This window comes from Mobula birostris, chromosome 21 (genome assembly GCF_030028105.1).
Source record: "Mobula birostris isolate sMobBir1 chromosome 21, sMobBir1.hap1, whole genome shotgun sequence".
NCBI classification, from domain to species: domain Eukaryota; kingdom Metazoa; phylum Chordata; class Chondrichthyes; order Myliobatiformes; family Myliobatidae; genus Mobula; species Mobula birostris.
In genome coordinates, this window is record NC_092390.1 from 37,785,562 (window position 1) to 37,812,066 (window position 26,505).

A 26,505-nucleotide genomic window follows, 5' to 3' on the forward strand; every position below is an offset into this window, starting at 1 on the left:
GTTGAAAGGTGGGGGAGAGGAGGGAGAAACTGAGTGTGGTAGATGAAATGGGGGGGGAGGGTGAAGTAAGGAGCTGGGAAGTTGATTGGTGAATGAGATACAGGGCTGGAGAAGGGGGAATCTGATAGGAGGGAACAAAAGACCATGGAAGAAAGAAAGGGGGAAGAGCACCAGAGGGAGGCGATGGGCAAGTAAGGAGATAAAGTGATAGAGGGAAAAGTGGATGGGAAGAGTGAAGGAGGGAAGGGGAAGGGCTTTACCGGATATTCGAGAAAGCAGTATTTCATGCCTTCAGGTTGGAGGCTACCCAGACGGAATACAAGGTATTGTTCCTCCAACCTGAGTGTGGCCTCATCACGACAGTGGAGGAGGCCATGGATAGGCATATTGGAATGGGAATGGGAAGTGGAATTAAAGTGGGTGGCCACTGGGAGATTCCGCTTTTTCTGGCGGACAAAGCGTAGGTACTCGGAGAAGCTGTCTCCCAATCTACGTCGGGCTGGGATCACCGGACACAGTATATGAGCCCAATAGACTCACCTGGAAGGACTGTTTGAGGCCCCGAATGGTAGTTGAGGGAGGAGTTGTAACACTTGTTCCGCTTGCAAGGATAAGTGCCAGGAGGGAGATCAGTGGGGAGGGACGACTGGACGAGGGAGCCACGTAGGGAGCGAACCCTGCAGAAAGCAGAAAGGTTGGAGGGGGGGAGATGTGCTTTGTGGTGGGATCCAATTGAAGATGGCGGAAGTTGCGGAGAATTATGTGCTGGACGTGGAGGCTGGTGGGGTGGTACATGAGGACGAGAATGAATCCTAACCCTGGAAGAGTGGCGGGAGGATGGGGTGAGAGCAGGCTTGCGTGAAAAGATGCGGTTGAGGGCAGCGTTGATGGTGGAAGCCCCTTTCTTTGAAAGAGGACATCTCCTTCATTCTGGAATGAAAAGCCTCATCCTGAGAACAGATGCGGCGGAGACGGAGGAATTGAGAGAAGGGGGTGGCATTTTTACAAGTAACTGGGTGGGAGGAGGTATGGTCCAGGTAGCTGTGAGAGTCCGTGGGTTTCTAATATTCATCAGTAGCTGATATTCATCTGGAGCTGTCTTCAGAGATAGAGACAGAGAGATCAAGAAAGAGGAGGGATGCGTCGGGAATGGACCAGGTAAGTTTGAGAGTAGGGTGGAAGTTTGAGGGAAAGTGGATTAAGTCGACGAGTTCAGCACGGGTGCAGGAAGCAGCACCAATGCAGTCGTCGATGTAGCGTAGGGAAAGTGCGGGACAGCTACCAGTGTAGGCATAGAACATAGACTGTTCCATGTCGCCGACAAATAGGCAGGCATAGCCACGACCCGAGCGAGTGCCCATGGCTACATCCTTTGTCTGAAGTGGGAGGAGCCAAAGGAGAAATTATTAACAGTGAGGACGCGTTCCGCTAGGCGGAGGAGAGGGGTGGTGGAGGGCAACTGGCTGGGTCTGGTGTACGGAATGAAACGGAGAACTTTGAACCCTTCCCGATGGGGGATGGAGTTGTACAGGGACTGGACATCCACAGTAAAAAATATGATGAGGGCCAGGAAACTTAAAATCTTTGAAAAGATCCAGAGCGTTGAACTTTCACTTTCATTATTTCTGTTTTTGCATTATTTTAATTTAACTATTTAATATACATATATACTTTCTGTAATTGATTTTTTTCTATATTTATCATGTACTGCTGCCGCGAAGTTAACAAATTTCACCACATATACCGGTGATAATAAACCTGATTCTGAATGACTCCGGCTGCATTCCAACTGAAGCTGCATCACCGTTAACTTCGCCCACTGGGTTGGCAGAATCACTCACCGAAGGTACCTGCTGTGCGCTGTTACTTTTGTTTCAGTTTGTCCTGTAACTCTGAAATGCGCGCCTCGATAAGGCCGGATGCTGTTTTCCCAGTCGGTAACAAGGAGTCGTTCGTTATACTTTTTACTGTCTCTATCATACTGATCCTTCAGCATGTTACACATTTCTTCCTTCCTCTCCCCCCCCCAATGATTACTTAATTGATAATCTACTTGCTCAGTCAATTTGTCATGAGCTCGTTTGAGTTCACACACTTGATTCTCAAGTTTGCCACGTTCGCATTTAAGTTAATTTATTTAACTTTCTAACTTGGCAAACTCGCGCTTTCTTAGCTCTATAATAGTGATAGCGTCCAGCCAAATTTTAGAATCAGACTCAGATTTAATATCACCGGCATATGTCGTCACTTAAAAAAAATTCTTTTCAACATCACGCTTAAGTCAATTTTCACTAGACTAGGCATCAACAGCACATTCCTCCCGGATTTTGTTTTCGTTAATCGTATCAAATTCATATACAATATTCAAGTAAGCGTTTAAACCCTCAGCAATCGGTTCTCTCACAGCTAGAGATTCTGCAGGTTGTTTCTCAACTTTGGCCACTGTTCAAGTTCGATGTCAATGAGTACTCTTCACTTAGACGTCAATCAGTTACCAGCATCGCAACCCAAAATGTAAAACTAGAGTTACGACCGAAAATATACCAGAATTATGATCCAAAACACGACCCCAAATTTTACCGGAGCTGCACCTGAAATATGAATAGAATCGAACCACAGTATAAATAGACTAGTAACACAAATTATTTAAACAGAGCTGTGCCCAAAATGTATCAGTCGAGTCACGACCCCAATTATTTTACTGGAGTTGTGCCCAAAAGGTATCAATAGAGTTGCAACCCAGAATATTTAGCACGAAATCGCTACAAATAAAGTAAAATAGTTTTCTTCTCACTCTTAAAACTTCCTTCAGATGGTATAGGAAGGCAGAATCAGACGAATTATCCTACAATTCAGGGATGGAGGATGCTCTTGCCTCCTATTAAGTGCCCACTAAAAGTTCCTCCTTTGCTCTAAGAATTTTCAAACTTTTTTTCATCATCATCCTTGCCGACTGCGCCAAAATTGTCGAATCGGAAATCATCAGATCCTAAATAAATGATTTCCAGGCGAAAAGATTCAAAGATGATCGCAGTCTTCTCCATAAACAAAATGAAATGTACAGCAAAGAAAAAGCTGGGTCTACAAAGCAAAGTGGACCCTGGATTCAAAGATGATCCCATTATCCTCAAAAACGCATATACAGAAACATGTGCGTGCGGGGATTTCTATGAAGCGAAGTGGACACCTAGACGACTCTCAGGTTAAGGAGACTGCCGTGCTTCTCAGGGGACTTTGCCAGCCATGTAGGTCTCGGTCAGCGATGCCTGGCACTGATTCGATGAGTCGTTCGGGTATCTCCGTGTCGCCGTTTTGTGACGTCATCACCGGCGGCCAGTCGGCGCTGAGCTCGGAGGGAAGATGAGCGGCCGCCGGGCGAAATTCGATCTTGTTCAGGTCTGAGAGTTAAATCGTTTTCGGGGTTGGGGCTGGGAATGAGTACGAGATAGCAAAATAATCCCTCGTTCTCGTAAAATGACAGAATCGCATAGAATAGTTCCTCGTTCAAATATAAGTGTAATTCAAGTTTATTAAATTCATCGTCGTACAACACAGAAACAGGCCCTTCGGTTGACAGCGATGCTGCTGATATTAAATACCCATCTATACTAATTCCGTTTACCAGTACGTGGCCAATAACCTATACTCTGTGATTGCGTATTTCTTAAAGGCGAGTCTCGTCATGCAGCCAACTGTGTGCAATAAAATCCTCCTCGTATCCCCTCCATACCTCTTGCTTCAGAGCTATAGTCTCTGGTTTTAGACTCCTGTGTTATGGAGATGTTTCCTACTATTCACACTATTGATGTGTCTCATTATTTTGTGTACCCCCATCACATTCCACCCACCCACGCCTTCTCTACTCCCAAGTGAAACAACCCTCTTCTATCAACTTTAAGTCTGAAACACACCACATCAGACCAGGCAATATCTTCTCTGCATCATCTCCAGTGCAATTACATCCTTCCAATAATGGAATGACTACATCTGCACACAGTATGCTAGTTGTGGGCAAAGTAAAGTTGCACAATAACATCTGGTTCTTACATTCTGCGCTCTGCCTAATGAAAGCTGTGCCGCCACCTTCAGGGATGAAGGGTATCAGCCTGAAACAACAACTGTTTATTCCTTTCCATAGTTGCTGTCTGACCTGCTGAGTTCCAGCATTTTGTGTCTGTCACTTTAGGGAATATTGGTTCTCTGTTCCAACATATTCCCTACTATTCATTGTGCACGTTGTAGCCTGTTGAGTCCTCACCTAATACCTATCAGGATTAAATTCCACCTGCCAATGCTCTGCCCTGCCATGGATGCTGCCTGACCTGCTGAGTTCCTCCAGCATTTCGTTTGTGTTGCATCTGCAGAATTCCTTGTGAGTATCATCCTAAAGCTATTTTGCACACATTCAACAGACCACCAATTTGTGTCACCTTCGAGCTTACTAATCATACCTTCTACATTCATATTCAAATTCTTAATATACATAACAATTAGTAGCTATCCCAACACTATTCCCTGTTATACACTACTGGTAACAGATTTCCATTCACAGAGCAGCCACCAATACCCTCTGAATTTTATTATTAAGCCAATTTTGGATATAACTAAAATAGAAAATGCAGGAAACTCTAAGGAACACAGGCAGCAAAACAAAATGCTTACAGTCTGGGATCCTTCGTCACAACTGAGAAAGAGAGAAAAGCAAATTTGTTTTCAGAAGCAGCGAAGTTAGGGGAGGGATGGTAGAAGAAAGCTCTTATAGTGAGTTCAAGCAGGAGGTGAGACTTGATTCTGTGGGCACAATAGAGACACCCAGTTGGTATGTTGCCTTCCTGGTTCCAGGGTCAGGGATGTCTCGGATCGGGTCCACGGCATTTTCCAGGCTGAGGATGAGCAGCCAAAAGTCTTGGTACTACTGGCACCAATTGTATAGGTAGACAAGGTGAGGACGTCCTATAGAGAGATTTTAGGGAGCTAGATAGAAAGCTGTAAAACAGGACCTCAAGGGCAGTAATCTCTGGATTGCTGCCTGTGCCACATGCCAGTGAGGGTTAGAATAGGATGATTAGGCAGATGAATGCATGGCTGAGGAACTGGTGCAGGGGGCAGAGGTTCAGATTTAGGGATCATTGGGATCTCTTCTGGGGAAGGTACGTCTTGTACAAAAGGGAGGGGGTTACACCTGAACCCAAGGGGGTCCAATATCCTTGCAAGTTAGAGGATTAAGAAGCTTTTACAAACCAACAGAAGGCACCTAAAATCATTAAGAATATAAAGATGGAATATGAATGTAAACTAGCCAATATTAAAGAGGATACCAAAGGTTTCTTCACATACATAAAGTGTTAAAGAGGGGCAATAGTAGATATTGGACCACTGGAAAACAATGCTGGAGAGGTGGTAATGGGGGACAAGGAAATGGTGGACGAAATGAATAAGTATTTTTCACTAGTCTTCACTGTAGAAGACACTGTCAGTATGGTGGAAGCTCCAGGCGTCGGGGGCATGAAATGTATGATGTTACCATTACTAGGGTGACAGTACTTGGGGAAACTAAAAGGTCTGAAAGTAGATAAGTCACTTAGGCCAGATGGTGTAACCCCAGGGTTCTGAAAGAGGTGGCTGAGGAGATTGTAGAGACATTAGCAATGATCTTTTAAGAATCACTAGATTCTGGAATCGTTCCAGAAGACTGGAAAATTGCAAATGTCACTCCACTCTTCAAGAAGGAAGAGAGGCAGATGAAAGGAAACTATAGGCCAGTTAGTCTGACCTCAGTCGTTGGGAAGATGTTGGAGTTGATTGTTAAGGATGTGGCTTCAGAGTACTTGGACACACATGATAAAATAAGCCATTGTCAGCATAGTTTCCTCGAGGGAAAATCTTGCCTGACCCATCTGTTAGAATTCTTTGAAGACATAACAAGCAGGATAGACAAAGGAGAATCTGTTGACCTTGTGTACTTCAATTTTCAGAAGGCCTTTGACAAGGTTCCGCACATAAGGCTGCTTAACAAGTTACAAGCCCATGGTATTACAGAAAAGACTTGAGTATGGATAAAGCAGTGACTGATAGGTAGGAGGCAAAGAATAGAAATGAAGGGAACCTTTTCTGATTGGCTGCCAGAGACTAGTGGTGTTCCACAGGGGTCTGTGTTATATAGCAACGATTTGGATGATGGAATTGATGGCTTTATTGCAAAGTTTGCAGATGATATGAAAATAGGTGGAGGGCCAGGTAGTTTTGAGGAAATAGAGAGGCTACAGAAGGACTTCGACAGATTAGGAGAATGGCCAAAGAAATGGCAGATAGAATACAGTGTCAGGAATTGTATGATCCTACTCTTTGGTAGAAGAAATGAAAGGGTTTACTGTTTTCTAAATGGAGAGAAAATACAAAAAAACTGAGGCGCAAAGGGACTTCAGAGTCCTTGGGCAGGGTTCCCTAAAGGGTCATTTGCTGGTTGAGTCTGTGGTGAGAAAGGCAAATGCAATGTTAGCATTCAATTCAAGAGGACTGTTAGATAAAAGGATGTAATGTTGATACTTTACAGTGCACTGGTGAGGCGTTACTTGGAGTATTGTGAGCAGTTTTGGGCCCCTCATTTTAGAAAGGATGTGCTGAAACTGGAGAGGGTTCAAAGGATATTCATAAAAATGATTCCAGGATTCAGTGCCTTGTCATATGAAGAGAGTTTGATGACTGTGGGCCTGTATTCACTAGAATTCAGAAGAATTATGAGTGACCTAATTGCAACCTATCGAATGGTGAAAGGCCTTGATAGAGTGAACATGGAGAGGATGTTTCCTATGGTGGGAGAGTCTAAGACCAGAGGATGTAGCCTCAGAATAGAGGGCATCCTTTTAGAATGGAAATGAGGAGGAATTTCTTTAGCCAGAGAGAGTGGTGAATCTGCGGAATTCGTTGCCACAGGCAGCTCTGGAGACCAAGTTTCTCTGTAAATTTAAGGCAGAGGTTGATAGATTCTTGATTGGTCAAGGTATGAAGGGATACGGGGGAGGGAGGGCATGAGATTGGGACTGAGAGGGAAAATGGATCGGCCGTGATGAAGTGGCAGAGCGGACTCAATGGACCAAATGGTCTAGTTCTGCTCCTATATCTTATGGTCTTATGAGGTGTCACATATTCTGTATTTAATACTGAATTCTCCAACTTTAGGTAAATTGCTGTTTCTTTCATTCTTTATCAGAACTAGCCATTTCTGCCTGTGACCATTCTTGTTTAGGTTTTCTTGTGCTATTTTGTATATTCTGGCCTACTGCACATTATCTTGCTATTAACAATGGATTATGCAAAAGCATAATATGCTTGTAATTGACCCCCAAGTGACCTGACCAGATTCTCATGCAGAACCTTATCAAAGATCTTACTGAAAGTACATGTAGACTACATCATTTACAATGCCCTGACTGATGTGTTTCATTTCTTCTTTAAAAAAATTAAAACTCATCAGATCTATCCCCAGCAAAATTATGCTGGCTATCCTTGATTAATCCCTGCCTTCGCAGTGAATTCGTAGGGATGGTTTTAGGTGTAGAGAGCGGATTTACGATTAGCATTAGGTTTAGTCTGGAGTTTGGGGTCCCATTACTAGCTAGTCCAGGATTCAATACTGAATATCGAAGTCCAAAGGCCGATCAGAAGTCCAGAAGTTTGTGTGGGATGAAAGAAAAAGGACTTCTTCTGCTCTCGCTGCTTTTTGCTTGTCGAGTTCTGTGTTGTTCTGCTGAGTATTGTGGGCATACAATGTTTGTGCCAGAATGAGTAGTGACACTTGTAGGCTGCTTCCAGCACGTGCTTAGGTGTGTTAACACAAACAACATATTTCACTACGTTTCCATGTGAAGCCTCTGTCGGTCAGAGTTGACTATGGATATTGCGTCCTAGCTGTCTAGGTATGCAAACTAAGGCAGTACGATATGAAGAGCAAGCTGTTGCCCATGTAGCAAGCTCCCCCTCTCCATGCAGCTGATGAACCCAAAGGAACGGCAGAGACCAATACACTTTGGTACCAGCAATGTCATAGGAGTTGCCAGTCAGCGTTGAATTCAATGTAGCTGGATGACTGCAGCTCCAGATTTTTCTTTCAGGGTTTAGTCCCAAAGCCTTCTATAGCCGCAAGGCAACAGGGGTTTGAAATCAGTTTTCCTTCTCCTAGATGAGCTGCCAACCATGGCTGACAAACCCCACCTACCCAAAGTGACTGGTTTTAAGGCGCCAGTAACCCGCCTTTGCCCCTTCACCTGTCAGTTCCGCTAGGCTAAGTGAAGGCCAGGAGCTGGACTTGGTTGTCAGAGACTACTTTAGATGCATCCCATGGGAGCATTTAATAATCAGTGGGAGCTTGTCCCCATTACCAACCTCAACTATAACAACCTTAATGAACCATGTACATGTGATAAATAAATCTGAATCTAAATCTATAAATTAATTCTTCCCCTCACATTTTGTCAAATATCTTCCCCCATCACTGACATTGGACTCGAAGGCCCATTTCCACCTATTGTCCTTCTTGAATAAGAACCTTTCAGCTAGCATTTCTTCCCTGGTCAGTGAAGATTAAAAAATCCCTAGGAGGTGAAAAGCAATGAAACCACAAATGCTGAAATGCACAAACGCAGCCTGAGAAACACCTCATTAATTCCCAAGTACAAATTTATTACATACCCCGGGTATAAATGAAAAGTATAAGACTTGAAAATTAGCTTGTTTTCAGCAGCAGCAGCGCAATACATTACATGACAAACATAAGTTACAGGGAACTTAAATTAGCAAAAATTTTGTGATGGTGGGGAGAGCTGTACCTGTGATGGAACTGACTGAATCCACCATTCTCTATAGTCTTTTACACTGCTGTGCACTGGACCATGATGTGGTCTCTATATTGGAGAAACTGAATGCAGATAAAACGGCTGGTTTAATCTGAAAGGGCAAACTTAATCTTGACCTGTGACTTTTCATCCAATTCTTATTTTGACTTTTCTGTTTTTAGGCATCTATGTTGTTGCAACAGAACTCAAAGTGAGATAGAAGAACAGAGCTTCATCTTTCCTAGAGTAGTACAGCATGAAAATGGATCCTTTGACCCAATATGTCCGTGTTGATCATCAGATATAGGAGCAGAGTTAGGCCATTTAGCCCATTCAGTCTGCTCCATCATTCAATCACGGCTGATTGATTATCCCATCCTTCTCAACTGCATTCTCCTGTCTTCTCTGTGTAGTCAAGAAACCCTTACTAATCAAGAACCTATCAATGTCCGCTTTAAGTATACCCAGTAACTTGCCCTCCACAGATACCCATGGCAATGAATTCTACAGATTCACTACCCTTATCTCTGTTCTAAATGGACGTCCTTCTATGCCTCCACGAGGAATTCTGCAGATGCTGGAAATTCAAGCAACACACATCAAGGTTACTGGTGAACGCAGCAGGCCAGGCAGCATCTCTAGGAAGAGGTACAGTCGACGTTTCAGGCCAAGACCTTTCGTCAGGACTAACATTAAGTCCTGACGAAGGGTCTCGGCCAGAAACGTCGACTGTACCTTTTCCTAGAGATGCTGCCTGGCCTGCTGCGTTCACCAGCAACTTTGATATGTGTCCTTCTATGCCTTTTGGTCCTAGACTCCACATGACATCCAATAGTCCAGAAAGTCCACTGGTCAGTTACCATCAATGTCCCAAATATACAGGATTATCAGATTTCTACTGAAGAGGGGTAAAATTCTGGGGGATAATAAAATGAAGAGCAGGAAGGTGCTATGAATGGAAGTGTTTATCAACCAAAAAGGTTTCTGTTTCTGCAGTAAATTTTAATTTCTCTAAATCCTAAAATATAAACACAATTATCAAGCATTTTCCATCCTGAAACATTTTATGTCTTGAAATTAGGTGTACATGTTCGTTCCATGGTTATTATTTTCTTTTGTCCACAGGAGCATGGTGCTGGGGGTTATGACTCAGAATTCAGTGATGATGAAAATGAAGGAGAGATATCCAATTGTAAAAGTCAAAGGTAAATTACAATTGCCCTTTATCTTAGAACATTGTGCAAGAGTTACATTTTCTCCAAGTATTTATTTTGTTAGTTGTTTAAATGTCAATTAACTAAGAGCAATCTAACACTTCCATTAGAAATATTATTTGAAAATGAAGAACATAACTTTTACATAGAAGACATTGCCTTGACAGAAGTGATAACGTAAATTATGGCATGTAAGTGAAACATACAGCTTACCTTAGCGGTAGTTTATAATATCATTTCTGCCACAAAGAAAGATGGTAAATTTCTACAGATACTGAATAAAATACAATATCAAAAAATGACAACAGGAAGAATGAAGGGCACTGATATCCAGGTATATAGGGTGTTTGTTTGAAACAGTGACCTGGGGATTGGGAATGAAAAGAAATGACAATGCTATTAATAGGAATAGAAAAGTAATTTCTTCGGTATGTGACTGGGATTGGTGGGGTGGGGGGGGAGAGGTAAATGTTTATGCAGTTTAACAGTGCTAATGTACAGAATTAGAAAGGACATCTGAAAATAGAGAATGTTGTGCAAAGGTTAAGCTTATTAATTTTGGCAGTATTCACATTTGAATGTTATCTTTTAAAACTAGTCTGGTAACGAACAGCAGATATTTCTACAAAGCTAATGTATTAGGGTAGGATGTTAGAATATATTTTCCTTCCAGAATTGTTACATCCACTATTCGATTGTATTTATTGTGCATCTTCTATGTGGATAAAATGCCTGTATACAGTTAAATGTCAAATGCACTCCCATGAATATTATCAGACAAAACTTGATATCTATTTTTATGTATGCTAACTTAGAGTCCTAGACCTGTACAACAAAAGAATTGGGGCCTTCAGCCCACCACATCTATGCCAACTATCATAGAACATAGAACATAGAATAGTACAGCACATTACAGGCCCTTCGGCCCACAATATTGTGCCAACCCTCAAACCCTGCCTCCCATTTAAGCCCCCACCTTAAATTCCTTCATATACCTGTCTAGTAGTCTCTCAAACTTCACTAGTGTATCTGCCTCCACCACTGACTCAGGCAGTGCATTCCACACACCAACCACTCTCTGAGTAAAAAACCTTCCTTTAATATCCCCTTTGAACTTTCCACCCCTTACCTTAAAGCCATGTCCTCTTGTATTGAGCAGTGGTGCCCTGGGGAAGAGGTGCTGGCTGTCCACTCTATCTATTCCTCATATTATCTTGTACACCTCTATCATGTCTCCTCTCATCCTCCTTCTCTCCAAAGAGTAAAGCCCTAGCTCCCTTAATCTCTGATCATAATGCATACTCTCTAAACCAGGCAGCATCCTGGTAAATCTCTTTTGTACCCTTTCCAGCGCTTCCACATCCTTCCTATAGTGAGGCGACCAGAACCGGACACAGTACTCCAAGTGTGGCCTAACCAGAGTTTTATAGAGCTGCATCATTACATCACGACCCTTAAACTCTATCCCTCGACTTATGAAAGCTAACACCCCATAAGCTTTCTTAACTACGCTATCCACCTGTGAGGCAACTTTTCAGGGATCTGTGGACATGTACCCCCAGATCCCTCTGCTCCTCCACACTACCAAGTATCCTGCCATTTACTTTGTACTCTGCCTTGGAGTTTGTCCTTCCAAAGTGTACCACCTCACACTTCTCCGGGTTGAACTCCATCTGCCACTTCTCAGCCCACTTCTGCATCCTATCAATGTCTCTCTGCAACCTTTGACAATCCTCTACACTATCTACAACACCACCAACCTTTGTGTCATCAGCAAACGTGCCAACCCACCCTTCTACCCCCACATCCAGGTCGTTAATAAAAATCACGAAAAGTAGAGGTCCCAGAACAGATCCTTGTGAAACACCACTAGTCACTGTCCTCCAATCTGAATGTACTCCCTCCACCACGACCCTCTGCCTTCTGCAGGCAAGCCAATTCTGAATCCACCTGGCCAAACTTCCTGGATCCCATGCCTTCTGGCTTTCTGAATAAGCCTACCATGTGGAGCCTTGTCAAATGCCTTGCTAAAATCCATATAGATCATATCCACTGCACTACCCTCATCTATATGCCTGGTCACCTCCTCAAAGAACTCTATCAGGCTTGTTAGACACAATCTGCCCTTCACAAAGCCATGCTGACTGTCCCTGATCAGACCATGATTCTCTGAATGCCCAGAGATCCTATCTCTAAGAATCTTTTCCAACAGCTTTCCCACCACAGATGGAAGGCTCACTGGTCTATAATTACCCAGACTATCCCTACTACCTTTTTTGAATAAGGGGACAACATTCGCCTCCCTCCAATCCTCCGGTACCATTCCCGTGGACAACGAGGACATAAAGCTCCTAACCAGAGGCTCAGCAATCTCTTCCCTCGCCTCATGGAGCAGCCTGGGGAATATTCTGTCAGGTCCCAGGGACTTATCTATCCTAACGTATTTTAACAACTTCAACACCTCCTCTCCCTTAATATCAACATGCTCCAGAACATCAACCTCGCTCATATTGTCTTCACCATCATCAAGTTCCCTCTCATTGGTGAATACCAAAGAGAAGTATTCATTGAGGACCTCACTCACTTCCACAGCCTCCAGGCACTTCTTCCCACCTTTATCTCTAATCGGTCCTACCTTCATTCCTGTCATCCTTTTTTCCTTCACATCATGCCACTATATATCTTTGTTAATCCCACTTGCCTGCATTAGTTCCATAATTCTCTATGTATTACTCATTCAAGCACATACCCAATTTAATATGGCCTTAGAATTTGTTTCTAGTTCAATTATTGAGCTGAAAATGCTATAGGTATGAATATGTTAGTGCTTACAATGGTTTTCTGTTAAGGTACACTTCTCAAGTGGTTCTGGAGTTTTTGTAACAATTATTTAGTGTTGAGAGTTTTGATTGTAATTTCTTTATTTTAATGTAATCTGTCTTAATTGTTATGCATTAAATAGTTTGACATATACTGTATGCAATTTAAATTCTAGGACAAGAAATGATGCTACGATACTTAAAAAGCCATTTCAAAAGGAAAAGTACACCCGATTGCCCCACAAGCAAGTTGCAGCTCAGGAAGGGGACAGGTAAAACCATTTTAAAGGAATTCTGATAAGAAGTACATTTTTAAGATGTTGTAACTTCAATAAATTATTTGCCTTGGAAAAATTGCTATCACCTCCGACAAATTAACCAAATAAATGAAAGAGCATCTTAGAAGTATGTAGCTTTCAAAATATAACATCAGCTTGCAACCCTTACAGTAAATTGTGCAAATCTTGATTTGGACCATTTTGTCACATGAATCACTGAAACCTTTTGTCCTTATGATGCAGTATCCATAGACAAAGAATAACAGCAATTTTTCAAGTTTAGGCCATGGGCATTATTGTAGCTAGATGTGAATGATTCTGCAACACTATTGTAGAGGTCTTGTATGTGGGACAATATGTATTATCCATGGAATATGAAGGTATGGTTGTGTTGTGACATTGTAGTACACAAATTGGCATCCATATTTGAATACAAAACTGATTATCCATCAATTAATTTATTCATTATGAAACAGTTTTGGAAGTCCTGAGGCTGAAAAGCACCTCATGACCTTTCTTTTGCTATATAACTGTAAGATTTGCTTTTCGTATTTCATGAAATGTTATTTTTTTTTTAATAGGGAAGAAGCAAGAAACCGACGTTTCCATCTTATTGCTATGGATGCTGTATCCTTGAAATCAGAGATCAGCTATCGGAAGGCATAGTAGTGAATGGGGAAAGAGCTTAGCAAGGAGTTTATATTTAAAATAAAACTAACAAAATCATTATATATAACATATTTCTTCAAAAATTTCATTACAGTTGTAATTAGACTGTATGATTTAAAAATATATATTCTAAGACTAGAGTAAAAATTAGTTATGAAGTTGTTATCCAACTGCTTTATGGAATTTTATTTTAAGAAACTATAGTGAAAGATTATTGTAGGATGCCAACAATGTTGTAAAGGGGAAAGGTATTGGAAAAAATTTGGTAGTGACATGCTTGTGTTTTCAAGCTGGGAAAGTCATCAGCTGAGGAAAGTCCTGAGATAAGGAGACTGATAATTTTGTGACCTTAAAGAAAATTAGAAGTTAGCTTTGGATTCGACATTGTCAGGATCGGAAATGGCATGTGGAGAAGCACTTCTTTATCTTAGCAGGAAAGTTCTGGCTTAGCTGCTGCTCTGTCCAAACTCCACATCGAGTCCACCACTGGAGCCCAGTCTTGCTGGGCTTTCCCGGAATTACATGGCTGGATTGCTGTTCTGATACTGTGCCAGGTTAGAAATCTTCATTTATTAGGAATTCCAAGTCTGCAGATGGGGAGGGTGTATATTTAATTTATTTTACTTGGATTTCAAATTTTCAATTATCAGCAAGTAAGCTGATATTTTAAAAAATAACCTTTCAAAATTACATTTCAATGGATAGTTGTTAACTATTTGCGTAAATGTACACTGAATGTCAGAGGCCAAATCTCCATCTGAAATTTACTCTGCGGTACCCCACCTGATATCTACTCACCTCTCTGATCTAGTCAGACAAGTTGTCCTCTTCTTAAGCAGTGATTGCCAGAGGGAAGGGATTGCAGGCAGAAGGTCAGATCTGGTCCACTGTAACTATGATGAGTATTAGTTTACTGGTGTCCATAAGGCTGAGAGAAGTTCAAGGAAAACACTCATTACATAATAAGGCATAACCATATTATATAATGTCAGTCATTGCAATTCAGAGATGAGAAACATTATCAGTTTCCCAGTGGGAAAACGAACATGCTGCAACAATATGCTACCAGGAGACATAATATCCATTAGGTCAGAGTGTTATTGATCTAAATATGATTCTTTATCTGAACAATTAATCAGTTGTTTTTTATGTTCATCAGCGTTGCTATAAAAGCTCTGCAGTGTTAACCTTCTCATAGCTGATGCTGGCATGGAGGTTTTGTTTGTTATTTAGATGTCTTGAGTACATCTTTTGTTTATTGTCAGAATTCTGGCTTTGGAACAGAATAAAAGAGCACTGATATAATAATTGAACTGAAATAGTGCTGAATCCAGATGGTGTTTTTCAAACACAGATGTTGATGATATTCTCTTTAATATTGCATTTACTGTTATGAAACAAAAATTGGAACAGTTCATGGAAAACTGTTGTCCTTCTGACTTTGAGTGAACTAGAATAACAGTTCCAGACATCCAGATCCAGCATGCTAGCCTCAGAATCAGGTTTATTATTACTGATATATTTCAAGGAATTGATTACTTTGTGGCTGCAGTACAGTACAAGACAACAAAAATTATAAGTTACAATAATAAATAAATAAAATAAATAAGTAGTGCAAAAGATGAATTGTGAGGTAGTGGTCATGAGTTCGTGGACCATTCTGAAATCTGATGACAGAGGGGAAAAAAGCTGTTCCTAAAATGTTAAATTGTTAGTAACATTGGCAACAAGAAATTCTGTTTCATGACTATTTGCTTCTGAATGCAAAATGCCAACAATTTCTCCAAGATGGAATGAAAGAGGCAAACTATTGTCACAAATTGTAGCCGGAAAAAAAAAGACAGTGTGCTGGAAATACTCAGCAGGTCAGGTCACATAAGTGTGAAGAGAAACGGAGAAAGAAGACCCCTTGTCAGAACTGGTAAATATTGTAGTTCTTTTGAATTGACTCTGTTTCTTTTCTAACAGATGCAACCTGACACCTGGAGTATCTCCAGAATTTAAAGTTTATTATAGATTTACAGCATCAGCAGTTTTATTTTCCGATTTTTAAACTATAGGCAGACTTGAGGATATTAGACGCAAAGATTGGTAGCAACATCTCCCCCACAATCTCCATTAGCACAGGTGCACCACAAGGCTGTGTGCTTAGCCCCATGCTCTTCTTGCTTTACACTTATGACTGTGTGGATAGGCACAGCTCCAGTGCTATATTGAAGTTTGATTGTCATTGGCCTAATCAAAGGTGATGATGAATCTGCACATAGGAGGGAGATTGAAAATCTGGCTGAGTGGTGCCACAGCAACAATCTCTCTCTCAGTGTCAGCAAGAAGTTGATTATTGACTTCATGAAGAGGAAACTTCATCAATGAGCCAGTCCTCATTAGGTGTTGGGGGGGGGGGGAGGAGCAGAGTCAGAGGTAGAGAGGGTCAGCAACTTTCAATTCTTCAGTGTTATCATTTGAGAGAACCTGCTGTGAGCCCAGCACGTTAAATGCAATAACGAAGGAAGCATGACAGTGTTTCTACTTCCTTTGAAGTTTGCAAAGATTTTGCATGACAAACTTCTATTGATGTGTAGTGAAGGGTATATTGAGTGGTTGCATCACAGTCTGGAATGGAAACATCAATGCTCTTTAATGGAAAATCTTACAAAAAGTAGTGGATATGGCCCAGTCCATCACAGGTAAACCCCTCCCCACCTTTGAGCACATCTAAAAGGAGCGTTGTCGTAAAAGCAGCATCCCATCATCAGGGACCCCCACCACCCACACCATGCTCTCACTGCTGCCACCAGGAAGAAGGTACAAGGGTTCAGGAACAGTTATTACCCCTCAACCATCAGGCTGTTGAACCAGAGGGATAACTTCACTTACCCCATGACTGATCTGTTCCCACAACCTATGGACTCACTTTCAAGGACTCTTGATCTCAAGTCCTCAATATTTATTTATCATTATTATTTTTGTATTTGCACGGTTTGTTGTGTTTTGCACAGTGCTTGTGTGTCCACCCTGTTGGATGCTGTCTTTCTTTCATTCTGTTATGGTTTTTGGATTTACTGAGTATGCCCGCAAGAAAATGAATCTCAGAGTTGTATACAGCAACATATATTGACTTATATAACAAATTTACTTTGAACTTTGAGCTTTGAAGATTGCATAAATGTCTCCTGTGTGTAATTCACTTCTGGAGGTCAGATATTTGAAATAATTTCTCCAGAGTGCTGTATTCAATTTGGTGTCAGATGCCTAAGGTTCTACTTACTATGTGCTTGTGTGTTCTTCAAAACAAATAACTGTGGATTTGCTGTGTTTTGTTGGTACCATTTATGTGATATTGGTAGAATTAGAATAATTTTCACTAGATATGTTACCTGGTGATTGTGTGTGATAATGAAGTATAACTGCTAATGAAATGCCTGATTTGGTTCTGTGATTTCACTATCACTCTTAAGTCAAGCTCCAGTTACTGTTTTTGAAGTAATATTTGTACTTCAAAACTGTCTCATTCGCTGAGCTGAATGAGACGTGGGAAGAGAAACTTCGGAAAACTGAAGCAATTAGGATGGAAAGGTCAGGCCCTTTCTCACTTTAGAGCTTCTATGTACAGTAGAACTCCAATAATTCACTGTCATACTATTCACAATGCTGACGTTTTGGCATCTGGCTCAGCAGGTAATGTTTGCTGCTCTCTTACACCAGTTACCAGTTTCCCAAGTGTCCTTTAAGTTAATTAGATCCATAGAACCAAGAACATTGTTAAATCCTGTTGCTTTTGGGATCCAATAGTTCTTCAGAAGTTAAGAACGAGGCATAAAGTTTGTTGCTTATGATTGTTCTATTCACTGTTATGGGGGGCACAGAATAAAAGGGAAAAAGAATGGCGAGAGAGGGAATGAAGAAGGAGAGCAGATAAAGAGTAAAAGAGCCTAAAGAATAAAAGAGTGTGAACACAGGTGGTCTGGTCTTCTTACAACGGACCATTGATTTCATTGGAATTGCATCAGGTAACATGTAACCAATTAAAAAGCCAGATTCAGGTAATATGACATCTGCCTCTGAAATCAAGAAGGAAATACACTGAAGCCACTGAAAGACTGGCTGAACAATTATATGTCTGTAGCTGATTACATAGAAATACAAACATAAAAAAGTAACCTGCAAGAAAGATAACAAATCTACACCCCATTCCAATAACATAGAACAGTGCAGTACAGCACTCAATGTTGCCACAATAACCCACAATAGTTGTGCTGACCTTTTAACCTACTCAAAGATTAATATAACCCTTCCTTCCTACTTTGTTTTCCTGTCATCATGTGATTAACTGAAGATTTCTTCAAATACCCTGATGTATTTATCACCATCCCTGGTGGGGCATTCCACAACACTCTGCAAAAAACAAACGAATAATCACTGACAGCCCCCCTCTCACCTTAAAATTTTGCCCCTGGTATTAGCCATTTCTGCCCTGGGAAGCAAGTCTCTGGCTGTCCACTCGATCTATGCCTCTTGTACACCTCTATCAAGTCACCTCTCATTCCCTTTCGCTTCAAAGTGAAAAGCCCTAGCTCGCACAACCTGCCCTCGTGACACGCTCTCTAATCATTTGCAGAAATATGGCAGTTTTCTTAACTTTTTAAAGTATGCACGACACAAGAAGTACATCAATGATTATTTGCTTTATTATGGTGGCTCCAAAGAAGACTTAAAGAGATCAACGTAAGTGTCCAAAAATAACTTTTTAATAGATGATTCTTATAGGTAATGCTCAACTTGAAATCATATGCTGCTGATGACATTGACACATTATGAAAATAATCTTAATTAGGTTTACAGTACAAACAAATAGCAAGACTAGCTGATTAAATATTTGTCTTAGTAATTTTTAATTTATGTTTAAGTTAAAACCAAAGTACTGTAAATGGTATTTATAGTTGTACATTATTAAACTAACCCACAAAGGAATAGAGAAAAATGCAGGTTCTGAATGCTAGGCACAGAAGTAGGCCATTTGGTTCCTTAATTAGATTCACCGGAGATGCTGGAAATACAAGCAACACACTCAAAATGCTGGAGGAACTCAGCGGGCCAGATACCATCTAAGGAAATGAGTAAACAGTCGACGTTTCAGGCCGAGCCCTTCATCAGGACTTGAGTCCTGACGTAGCAAGTACCATAACTGCAGTTAGTCCTGATGAAGGGTCTCGGCCCGAAACGTCCACTGTACCTCTTCCTGTAGATACTGCCTGGTCTGCTGTGTTCGCCAGCACTTTTTATGTGTGTTGCTTGAATTTCCAGCATCTGCAGATTTCCTCGTGTTTGAGAATAAATATGTTTGTTTGTCTGTTATGATTAGAATGGATTCCTAGAAAATGAAAACAGTAAAAAATCCGTTTATTTGATAGTTGGTAACATAACTTTATAGATGATCAGTGTAATAGGACATTTCCAAGAAACAACCAGGAGGTTATTGTGTGCATCTCTGAAAAGTTCTGGAATAATTCACACTCCAAAATGATTTGTAAGGTGTGGTTGCTACAACTTGGCACCACTGAAATGTTTTCTGGGTGAATCCCGTTATTTCATTGCATCCAAAGAAAACGGCTGTTGAAGTGTATTCTTCACCATTTGAAACTACCATTGAACTCAATTGTGTAAAATTCTGGCTATTGTGTCATCTAAAGCTTGTCAGAATAATGGAGATTTTGCAGAGTTCCTTTTGACTCCTGCTGATCAACAAATTCTAATTTGTTCAAATTAAGAGTATTTTTTCTTCTTTGCTGATCCAAATCAAACACTTGTACCTTTGACTTATTGTACTGGTCCTGCTTTTGAAGACTGCAGTATGTTTTATATTTGCAACTTAAGACTTCATGATTGCTAATCCCATTTTTGTTGGTAGAGTGAATGATAAAACAGACCTGGATGTGATAAGAGACAACCATAGATTCTTATGGACAGAAGATGATGAAACTGATATGAACTGGTAATTACAGGCAATTATGGACTTTTATAAACATATGCACAGTCTATGGCAGTTGACAATGTATTCTATCTCCAAGTTTCATTCTATTCAGTACTTCTGACAACAAAATGAATTCCCAGACATTTAATTTTTAGTATTTATAGTTGTATTTATTGTTTCTACTAGCTAAAGTTTCTGCAGAACATGTAAACTTTAGATAGTGAAGTGCCAAAGGATAAATAATGTTTTTCTTGAATTATATATTGTCTCATTCTGTTACAATGTTTTAGTGAAATCTTTAGTGATTTTTATAATTTATTGCAAGTTGTTCAGTTATTTACTTAACTTTTGATTTTTGTTAACTGCTGCAATAGATGTAATAATTATTACATTAAAATATTGACTGTGAAGTTACTTGGAGATATAAATAAGAATAATGGAAGTTTTAGTCATTTGTTGTACATTGATAACCACATGATTCATTGTAAACTTTTTTTTAAATAATAAAGTTTCTCTCATCAGTACTTTTGAATTGTTGTGAGATTAAAGTAACAGTTAATGTTAGCTCAATTATCACCTTCATTTCCATCATCCACCCATCTTTTTGAATCATAGCTTGTTGCTACTCAGTTTAAACAACTGGATGCCAGTAGCTGCAACCGCAATGCTGACAGATATCCAAACAATTTAACCCATTATTTTGAATTTCTCAATCTTTAAACCTTTTTTTTGGATTTGTTATGTCTGCTTTGAGTTTCTCATCTCAGTGACAAGTAAATTATGGAAGTTCTAGAAATGTAGTGTTTCTGCAATTATAACATGAACAGTTAGGAAAAGAAGTTCTGAGATGTGGGAGAACTTGATGTGACAGCCTGATAAAAATATTTAATATATAGTTTGATGGTCATTAACTTGATATGGACCTGGCAATCATGAGAAAGGATGTTGATTTAAAGGAATTTTAAATTTTTGTTGAAATATGAAATATACATGGTGACCTTCCCTTCAGAATACCTAAACAAAATTTCTTCATGTTTTAGGGAGAAAGCATTGGCAAAGAAATACTATGATAAATTATTCAAAGAATATTGTATTGCTGATTTGAGCCAATATAAACACAATAAGGTATGCTGATTGAATGTATATGTTATCAAATGTTTCTGAAAGAACTGGCTTTAATGACTGTTCCCTATATTTATTTTGATTATACTTGACAACAGTATCTGCTATTCTACTAGTGTTATCTTCTTATCTGACAGATTGGATTTCGGTGGCGAGTGGATAAAGAAGTAATTTCAGGAAAAGGTACTTTTTCAAAGTTTTTGATCTTACTTGTTCATGAGATTTGGCCCTTGTTGGCTGGGTCAGTGTTAGCTGTCCAATGGTAAGTCTTTTAAAAAGAAAATTGCTGTAGGTCTGAAGTGAGTGACAAGTTTCCTTCCCTAAAGGGCAAAAGCAAGCTGGAGAGGTGAAATTTTTAGAACTAACCTCATGACTAATTGGAGCATTGGCTTAGAGAAAGGCTGTTAATTTCTGAATCAGTTCATATTAGAATCAGGTTTAATATCACTGACATATATTGTGGAATTCGTTATGTTGCACCAGCAGTACATTGCAATACACAATTTTAAAAACTATAAATTATAATAAGTGTGTGTGTATGTATATATATATGTGTGTGTGTGTATATATATAAAAAAATTAAATTAAACAAGTAGTGCAAAAAGTGAGGGAAAAAATTGCGAGGTTGTGTTCATGGGTTTATTACCCATTCAAAAATCTGATGGTGGAGGGGAAGAAGCTGTTTCTGCAACATTTGAGTGTGTATCTTCAGTCCCCTGTACCACCTCCTTGATGGTGGCAGTGAGAAGAGGGTATGTCCTTGATAATGGGGGTCCATAATGATGGATGCCACCTTTTTGAGGCATCACCTTTTGAAGGTATCCTCGATGCTGGGGAGGATAGTGCCCATGTTGGAGTTCGCTGAGTTTACAAACTTCTGCAGCATAACCATAGAAATCTGTCTATTTTATGGTTTTTAGAATCCTACTTAAGTGAGTTTGAGTACTTTAGGATGGTGGTGAATGTTGGTAGCTCTGGTTGAGACGTTTGATGTTATGGTGTTTGCCAAGCTCGGCAATTAGCTTGCAAACGTTTCATCACCAGTCGAGGTGACATCATCACTGCTCAGTTGTTGGTGCTTCTCTCTGGAAGTGCTAGTCTCCTGTTCATTTGCCCCGGTCCTGATTGACTACCCCTTCAGTTGGCCCTTGAATTCTGTTGGCTTATGTTTTTATTTGGCTCATAGGGTTTCGTAGGTGCCGTCTATTTCAATATGTTTCTTTATGAAGTTATCAGAAGAGAACCACATTTCTAAAAAATCTTGTGGCTGCTTCATGTTCCAGTTAAAGTGGTGTCCTTCTCGGTCTTCATGTTCCAAGATCAGCGACAGTGGATCATGTCTACGTTTTGCCAGTTTGTTTTCCTATAAATGAGTTGAGAGTTTATGTCCTGTCTGGTTGATGTAGTTCTTGTTACAGTCTCTGCAGGTGAGCCTGTACACCACATTGCTTTTGTTGTTTGTCTTTAATGGTACTTTGATTCTTGAGACAAGCTTTCTTAAAGTTGCTGTTTGTGAGTGATTGTGATGCCGTGAGGTTCAAACAGTCAAGCTGTCATTTCTGAGACATATGTGATGTAGGGCAAGGTCGCACGATTCAGTGTGCATTGATTGAGGTCTGTGCGACTTTCCCTCCTTAATGAGCATCTCCTGATGAAATTCCGTGGGTGACCATTGCTCTGGAGCACTTTAGACAAGTGCTTCTCTTCCCTGGCCTGAGGTTCGGTAGTGCTGTAGTCTGTTTATGCTCTCTTAAATAAGGTGCAAATGCAGCTTTTCTTGCGGGAGGCAACAAACATATCGAAATAGACACCATCTACGAGAACATTAGATGAAGATGAACATTTATGCTGTTGTCTGTCATCACCTGACTTATCAGCTGCTTCTTGCTTGGCCTAGTGTAAACTTTCCGAAATGTCATTAGAAGTGCACAACACAACAAATTCAAGATTTTCAACCTCAGTGATCTGATAAACAGATCTTATTTACTCAATGGACAACTAACTTCTACTAATTCTGCCTCTTCTGAAACCAAGCAACTTAGTGAACGCTCATATTGCAATCTGAGATCGTTACTAAGATTGGACTGCTTTTTTTAAAAGTGGTCAATTTCAGTCTCCGTTTTCTGGCCTCAGAATCACTGTGGTTTGCTCACAGTGATTAATGTCAGATCATACAGTCCACTGCTCACTGTTGGATTAGAGGGGTCATTCAAACTCCATACTCTAGAAGAGAGTATTTCTTTTTTTTAGTACAAGCATCTGCCTGCTTTCCAGTCTTCCTCAAAAGTGTTTGTATATAGTGGGCTGAAGCTATGTTCTTACAGAAACCTCCCTGTGTAGCTCTATGCCCCTTTGACAAAACACATGCTTCCAAGCATGTCCACATCGCTCTATTCTGTTAGGGGCACTCCACACCCTCCTCCCATCATTGTAATCCTCTCCTGTAACTGGAAGAGCTATGTCTTCTTAAAAATTGCCTCCAAAAGATCACACCTGTCAGCTTCAGGGCCGTGTGGGGTTACATAGAGAAATCTCATAATGCTGCTGTGTGACTCTCCTAGCTGAAGTTTTTTCTCTTTGAGAAACTTTCACAAACAGTGTTATAATTGTTTATAAACACGAGATTCTGCAGATGCTATAAATCCAGAACAACACACGCAAAATGCTGGAGGAGCTCAGCAAGTCAGGCAACATCTATAGAAAGGAATAAACTGTGGACGGTTCTGGTCGAGACACTTCATCTGGACTGGAAAGGGAGGCGGAAGAAGCCAGAATAAGAAGGTGGGGTAGGGGAAGGAGTACATGCTAGACAATAATAAGTGAAGGTGGGTGGGGGGGAACATTATTTCTAGCACAAACACTGCAAATAATAAATAGTACAGGTGTCCCCCGCTTTTCGAACGTTCGCTTTACGAAACCTCACTGTTACGAAAGACCTACATTAGTTCCCTGTTTTCGCTTTCAGAAGGTGTTTTCACTGTTATGAAAAAAATCAGTGCGCGATAAAAAGCAGCGCGCGCCGCGAGCAGCCGCTCTCCCCCGGATTCGGAACGGCTTTCTCGCCGGCATTGCTGAAACACATGCCTGTGAGCAGCCGTTTGCAAGATGAGTTTTAAGGTGTTGGAAAAGCCTAAAAGAACTCGTAAGGGTGTCACAGTTAGCGTAAAACTAGATATAATTAAGCGTTTCGATCATGGCGAACGAAGTAAGGACAATGTGAGTTTGGCTTGTGGAAGTTGAGGAAGATGATGTTGAAGAGGTTTTGACATCCCATGACGAAGAACTGATAGATGACGAGCTGATGCAATTGGAAGAGGAAAGGATAACAATCGAAGCCGAATGTAGTAGCGAAATGAACGTGAAGCAACTGCGTGAGATTTTCACTGCAATGATAAAGTACAACTTTAATTTTGAAAGGGTATGTCGGTTTAGGGGATATTTGCAGGATGGTTTGAGTGCTTACAAAGAACTGTATGATAGAAAAATGCGCAAGGCTCAGCAGTCAAGCATACTGTCATTTTTCAAGCCTTCCACATCAGCCACAGCAGACGACGAACCTCGACCTTCGGCATCGAGGCGGGCAGTCAAAGGAGAAGATGAGCTGCCTGCTCTAATGGAAACAGATGACACCTCAGTGTCCCACCACCCCAGCCCCCAGGCCGCGGATAGATACCGATCCGCGGAGAATGCAGCGGTAGCCGGGAGGCACACAGCACATCTTTAAGAAAAAAGCCGAAATAAACATGCTAATTAGTTAGGTGTTGCCTGACACGTAATTGTCGGCCCAGATCAGAGAGGATGCAATCGGCAATTGCCTCTGATCTGGGCCAACAATTACGTGTCGGGCAGCACCTAATTAATTAGCTTGTTTATTTCAGCTTTTTTCTTAAAGATGTGCTGTGTGCCTCCCGGCTACCGCTGCATTCCTACATGCTTTGCGGCACTCGCTCGGCAGCCTGGAGGGTGGGGGCCACTGCACCACCCAAACTCCGACTCAGTCTAACACACCATCATCAGTGTGCTCGGCGCTTAACCAATTCTGGTAAGTGATACTACACTGTACATACATTATTTCTACTTTATATCGGCTGTATATTTTTACGTGTTATTTGGTATGATTTGGCAGCTTCATAGCTTAAAGGTTACTGGAGAGAGTGTTTTTGCCAACAGCCCTTGTGTGAAATTTTCTGCCGAGAGCGCTTGCGTGAGATTTTCGCTTCAGAGAACAGTGCCGGCAATGATTGTGGAAAAGTATTTCTACTTTATATAGGCTGTGTATTTATCATATCATTCCTGCTTTTACTATATGTTACTGTTATTTTAGGTTTTATGTGTTATTTGGCATGATTTGGTAAGTTATTTTTGGGTCTGCGAACGCTCACAAAATTTTCCCATATAAGTAAATGGTAATTGCTTCTTCGCTTTACGACATTTCGGCTTACGAACTGTTTCATAGGAACACTCTACCTTCAGATGGCGGGGTAAACCTGTACTCAAACTTTGATGTTACAGTGTTCAGTGAGCTTGACAATTAGCTTGCGGTGTTTCATCAGCAGACAAAGTGACATCCTCAGTGCACAGTGTTTGGTGTTTCCCTCTGGAAGGGCTCATGTTTATATAGGCCCCCGTCTGCTTGCCTCTATCCTGAATGACTATCCTTTGAGTTAACCTTTGAATTTTACTGGCTTGCATTTCTTTAGCTCTTAGGGGTTTGTAGATGGTGTCTATTTCGATATGTTTGTTGCCAATAATCTGAAAGAGGGAAGTGGAGAAACACTTAAAAATGCTCCAGATTCCACTTCCCAAAAGATGTGAGTTTAATTGGCCACTGTAACTTGCCCCTAGTGTAGATGAATGGTAGAATTTGAATGGTATGTTTTGGACTGTTGAAGGTTGTTATAAGGTTGGCTATTATAAAAGTTGGTGTTTGATGTTCACCATAGACTCTGGGCTGAATTGTCAGTTTGTCTGCTGTATCTCTCCATGATGAGTGACCTGGATAAGTACTTCAAAGGACGGAAATAATGCCATCAATATTGTCTTTGCAAAATATTCCAAATTAACTGGGAGGATAAGTGAACCACCACCTATGCCCTCTCTCACGTCAATTGTGTTTGACAGGCCAAGTTATTCTCAAGTCCAACACCAGACTCCCAAATCAGACATACTATCCCAAGATATATTGAGGCAAGCAGAGAAAAGATTTTCCAGACTAAGCTTGAAACTTGGAGGCTGTGTATCAGGAGCACAAAGAAGCTTTGCGTGAACAGTGGAAGGAGCTCATTACTTCGCAAACTACCCTTTCCTGTCCTGTTCAGCCACCTCCTTCCTCATTTTTCAAGGAGCCTGGGGTTCTTTATTGTCCTCATTAGCTAGCTCAGAAACAGAAACCCAAACTGGAAGCAAGTCATCCTTAATCTTGGGAAGAAGGTAGGGTGCAGCTGCAGAAGAGGCTGTTAAACTCAACTGTAAGCTAAAGAGTAGAACCCTTACAAGAAGACATTGAAATTAGTTTACTTTAAGACATTTTTTGCAAATTTTGTTTTGCAAGTCCAGAACATTTAGTTCTGTATAATCCTGTTTATTACATTTTTCAGCCAC

General features: G+C 40.7%; 1 protein-coding gene across 1 annotated transcript in view; it reads left to right on the top strand.

Annotated features, from left to right (window-relative positions):
• Nucleotides 1-3,327: 3,327 nt before the first annotated feature.
• The window catches only part of fra10ac1 (FRA10A associated CGG repeat 1), a 48,257-nt gene continuing 25,079 nt past the window's right edge, over nt 3,328-26,505 (top strand). Inside the window, exons 1-8 of the mRNA XM_072239325.1 lie at nt 3,328-3,396; nt 9,957-10,036; nt 13,041-13,136; nt 13,724-13,769; nt 18,460-18,536; nt 19,720-19,803; nt 20,823-20,907; nt 21,042-21,087. Of these exons, the coding sequence (XP_072095426.1) occupies nt 3,361-3,396; nt 9,957-10,036; nt 13,041-13,136; nt 13,724-13,769; nt 18,460-18,536; nt 19,720-19,803; nt 20,823-20,907; nt 21,042-21,087 (550 nt within the window). The 5' untranslated portion in view covers nt 3,328-3,360. The remainder of the gene's footprint in view (nt 3,397-9,956; nt 10,037-13,040; nt 13,137-13,723; nt 13,770-18,459; nt 18,537-19,719; nt 19,804-20,822; nt 20,908-21,041; nt 21,088-26,505) is intronic.